Source organism: Nerophis ophidion, linkage group LG18, assembly GCF_033978795.1.
Source record: "Nerophis ophidion isolate RoL-2023_Sa linkage group LG18, RoL_Noph_v1.0, whole genome shotgun sequence".
Classification (NCBI taxonomy): Eukaryota; Metazoa; Chordata; class Actinopteri; order Syngnathiformes; family Syngnathidae; genus Nerophis; species Nerophis ophidion.
In genome coordinates, this window is record NC_084628.1 from 24,833,841 (window position 1) to 24,838,722 (window position 4,882).

At 38.2% G+C, this 4,882-nt stretch overlaps 1 protein-coding gene across 1 annotated transcript; it reads left to right on the forward strand.

Moving 5' to 3' along the window:
* sst1.1 (somatostatin 1, tandem duplicate 1) lies at nucleotides 1–602 on the forward strand. Its single transcript, XM_061877838.1, has 2 exons — nucleotides 1–174; nucleotides 256–602. The coding sequence occupies exons 1-2, from the start codon at nucleotides 76–78 to the stop codon at nucleotides 469–471; spliced, it is 315 nt and encodes a 104-aa protein (XP_061733822.1). The 5' UTR covers nucleotides 1–75; the 3' UTR covers nucleotides 472–602.
* Nucleotides 603–4,882: the final 4,280 nt, after the last annotated feature.

The window sequence follows — 4,882 nt, forward strand, 5'->3', positions numbered from 1 at the left end:
GTATGAGCCCTCTCTCACACCCACACACACACACTCACACTCACACACACACACGCACGCACACACGGGACCAAGATGTGCTCCTCCTCGCACCTCCTCGTGCTCCTGCTGTCCCTCTGCGCCGTCGCCGCCGTCCCGCGCCGGGAGGGCAAGCACCTGATGCTCTCCAAAGAGGTGAGACTCGCTTTTCAGGGAGGAGGAGGTAAAAAGTCCTCCTCGTCCTGACCGGCGGGGCTTTTTTCCCTCCAAATTCAGGACGTGCTGCACGCCTCGCTGGTCGACCTCCTCCTCTCGGACCTCCTGCAGACAGAGAACGAGGTGGTGGAGGACGACAGTTTTGCGGCTGGAATGGACCCGGGGGACGTCCACGTGGCCTTGGAGAGGTCCGCCAGCGGAGGTCCACTTCTGGCGCCTCGCGAGAGAAAAGCTGGCTGCAAGAACTTCTTCTGGAAAACCTTCACGTCCTGCTGATCTCCCTCTCCTCCCTCTCCTCCTCCTCCTCCAGAACTTTGGCATCTGCCGGGTCAGACCGCCTGGGACCACCTTGATAGACTTGTGTGTCTTTTTCCCTGGTCGCTTTCAATAAAAGCACTTGGAGACGAGCTGAGCTTCTTTTGTCCTCCTTCTGTTAGATGTCCTCCACACGGGCCTGCAGACTGTTGATAGTGTTTCCATGGCAACATGCTTTCTCTGGCCGCTTTATCTGCAGCTCTGTGACAGGCCCACTTTCAGGACAGGTTCACCTTTGACCTTTGAAGACACCAACCCCTTTATGAGTTTGATTGGTTGACATTTTGTCTTTGTCTCTCTCTCACGCGCACACACACACACACACACACACACACACACACACACACACACACACACACACACACACACACACACACACATTGTATGTGTTAACTTCTTGAGACCTCGGAAAAATGCCTACCTCTTTAAAACCATCCTTTCTCAATATATTTTATTTAGATGTGTATTTACAACATTAATAATATATACATACTATGCAACTATAAAAAAAGTTTGTTGTGAAAAATGAGTTGGAATTTCACAAGAATAACTTTGAATTATAGCGGTGTTCTCATAAAAGTCGTCATTTTACTCAATGCAAGTCAAAATATGACAAGAAAAACTGAACATCTGTGCAGTATTGTGATAAAAGTTGGAATTTTACTCAATAACAGTTGCAATTTTACAAGAAAAGCTTAAATTTTGTGCATTTTTATGAATAGACTCATAATTTTACTTGACAAAATTCACAGTTTTATTAGAAAACTTTAAAATGTTGGCAATTTTAAAATAATAATCAGAATTTTACACAAAAAATGACACTGTTTTACAAGAACAACAATATTGCGATAAAAGTCAGAATTTTATATGGCAAATGTTTCCACATTTTGCATTAAAAAGCAATAATTTTACTTTAAAAGTCACATTTTTACATAAAAAAGTAATCATTTTACAAGAAAATATTGCAATACTACAGAAACGGTAAGAATATGAACATTTTTTCCAAATTTTAAAAGAAAAAAGTCGACACAATGTGAGAAAAAGACTGCTCTTAGTAAAAAAAAATGTTTTTGAATTTTTTGTTGGTAATTGGTTTTTAATCTTCATTGCTTGCTTCAAGTTATTACCGTATGTCTCTATATACAGTACTTCAAAAAAAAAGTTTAATACATTTTGGCCAAAAGGGGTGCATTTCAATTTCCTAAACACACTTGTTATTTCATATGTTGGCCAGAGGGAGAGCACTTTTAAAACCAACACAAAGTCAATTTGAAAAATCCCTCCTTTTTGGGACCATCCTCATTTTGATAGATTTCACCAACAGGGGTGCAGATGAGACATTCTCTATTAGATGCAATGTTATTGGGATCATGATTTATGTCATCACTTGTTCACACCTCCTCATATGGAAGCTACTTTTCCCTGTTGTCTCAAGAAGGGTAGAAATACAAGAAAACACACGCACGCACGCACACACGATGCAGAACGAGGACTCGAGTCCGGCGTCTTAATCAAGTACTTGCTATTTATTTATTTAAGAGTGTATCAACAGCACGGTGGTAATGTGGTTACGCACATCTGCCTCACAGCAATGCGTTTCAACACACTAAGGCAGGGGTGCCCACACTTTTTCTGCAGGCGAGCTACTTTTCAATTGACCAACTCTAGGGAATCTACCTCATTTATATATATCATTTATATTTATTTATTTATGAAAGAGACATTTTTGTAAACAAGTTAAATGTGTTTAATGATAATACAAGAATGTGTAACACATATAGATGTCTTTCTTTCACAAAGACAAGAATATGAGTTGGTGTATAACCTGATTCTGATGACTTGCATTGATAGGAATCAGACAGTAATGATGATAACGCCCACATTTTCAAATGGAGGAGAAAAAAAGTTGTCCTTTCTGTACAATACCACATGAAAGTGGTTGGTTTTTGGCATCTCATTCATCCAGCTTCCATACACTTTACAAGAAAAACATTGGCGGCAAATTCCGTAGCTTGCTTGATTGACATTCACGGCACCCGAGGGTCTTGTGAGATGACGCTGGCTGCTGCCAGTTCATTATTATGAAAAAATGACAGAGAGGAAGGCGAGAAACACTTTTTATTTCAACAGACTTTCGCGCCGTCCCTTCCGTTAAAACTCTAAAGGCCGACTGTACATTTCCTATCTTCACAATAAAACCCCCCGCTTCATGCTGCCTGCGCTAACAAAATAAGAGTCTCGGAAAGCTGGCGTGCACAAGTGATGTGCACGCCAGCTTTCTGAGGGATCGCTTGTGCACGCCAGTTTTCCGAGACTCTGTATTTAGTTAGCGCAGGCAGCATGAAGCAGGGCTTTTATTGTGAAGATAGGAAATGTGCAGTCGGCCTTTAGAGTTTTGACGGAAGGTACGGCGCGAGAGTCAAAAGTGTTTCTCGCCTTCCTCTCGGTCATATTTTCATAATAATGATCTTGCAGCAGCCAGCGTCATCTCACAAGACCCTCCGGTACCGTGAATGTCATTTAAGTGACGTCTTGGTGAAGATTGATGATCACTAATTTTTAGGTCTATTTTTTTTAAAAGCCTGGCTGGAGATCGACTGACACCCCCCCTGGTAGCTCGCGATCGACGTAATGGGCACCCCTGCACTAAGGGGTCCAGCTCACAGGGTAAGCGGTAGAAAACAAATTTGTGGTTTAGGTCAGTGGTTCTCGCACTTGTTTTCACCAAGTACATCGGGGCTGTGAAGCTTTGGGCACCACACCATTTGATTCTATTCCAGGGGGTAACGATTCGATTCAGAATCAATACTCGATTCGAAACGATTCTCGGTTCAAAATCAATACTTTTTTTTTTTATAACAGTGGGTGCCAGTTTTATGACTAACTACATCCATCCATCCATTTTCTACCGCATGTCCCTTTTGGGGTTTCGGGGGGCCGCTGGAGCCTATCTCAGCTGCATTTGGGCGGAATGCGGGGTACACCCTGGACAAGTCGGTACCTCATCACAGTGATTAACTACATTCCTCCATTAAATACATAAACAACACTGAAAAATGAATGTATTACTTAAAAGAAAACTGGTATTGTTTGATAAGATTTTACCCAAACATTTATTAAAGTGAATGGACAAAACATATTTTGGGCAAAAAACAAAACAAACAAAATATATATATATATATATATATATATATATATATATATATATATATATAAATATATATATATATATATATATATATTAAGAATCGTTACAAATAAGAATCAGGCTTCATTCGAAAATTGATTTTTTTTTCCACCCCTCCCAAGAACCACTTCAGAAAAGACATGGCTCTCCAAGTACCACCGTAATGGCCAACATTAAAATACAGTAGCGTAGTGGGCCTAAGTATTCATTACAATCAAGAAAGAAGGTTATATTTAACAAGCGTATTTAATGTATTTGGCCACACAGTTTGAACAATAACATTGTGTTGGATATAGGAAAATAAAACACTGCACTTAAATAATGAAACAAATAAAATTAATTCCACATAAAAGTTAAATCAAGATTGCACAAAAAAAATATCAAAATACAGTTTTTAAAGATTAAAGAAAAATGTACCTAAAAGGGTATGTATGTATATATATATATATATATATATATATATATACATACATACAGTATATATATACATACATATGTATATATATATATACATACATACAGTATATATATATATATATATATATATATATATATATATATATATATATATATATATATATATATATATATATATATATATATATATATGTAGGTGTGGGAAAAATCACAAGACTACTTCGTCTCTACAGAACTGTTTCATGAGGGGTTCCCTCAATCATCAGGAGATTTTAATGGAAGCATTCACATACAATGGTTTATTTAGGGCACAGAGTGTGTGAGTACAGGCAGGCGTAGGGTGTGGTGATTGGCTCATGTGTTACCTAGGAAGTGTTTCCGTCTGTGGCGGCATGTTGAAATGATTTCACTGGGCTTGTTGAGGGATGATAGGTCTGGATGATATGTAATTAACAGTTTCTCTTTTAAGCATAGGTTGCATCTTATATAAACTTAAAAATGCATATAAGATAAACATCTTATATGCATCTATATAAACCATTGTATGCGAATGCTTCCATTAAAATCTCCTGATGATTAAGGGAACCCCTCATGAAACAGTTTTGTAGAGACGAAGTAGTCTTGTGATTTTTCCCACACCTACATATTGCGCTCTACCACGGTATCGAGCACTATTCTCTGGATAATCCAATCAAAATCAAGATATATATATATATATATATATATATATATATATATATATATATATATATATATATATATATATAT

Coding starts and splice junctions, on each gene's coding strand:
- sst1.1 (XM_061877838.1), top strand. CDS start 76: ATGTGCTCCTCCTCGCACCTCCTCGTGCTCCTGCTGTCCCTCTGCGCC. Junction 175..255: donor ACCTGATGCTCTCCAAAGAG/GTGAGACTCGCT, acceptor CTCCAAATTCAG/GACGTGCTGCACGCCTCGCT.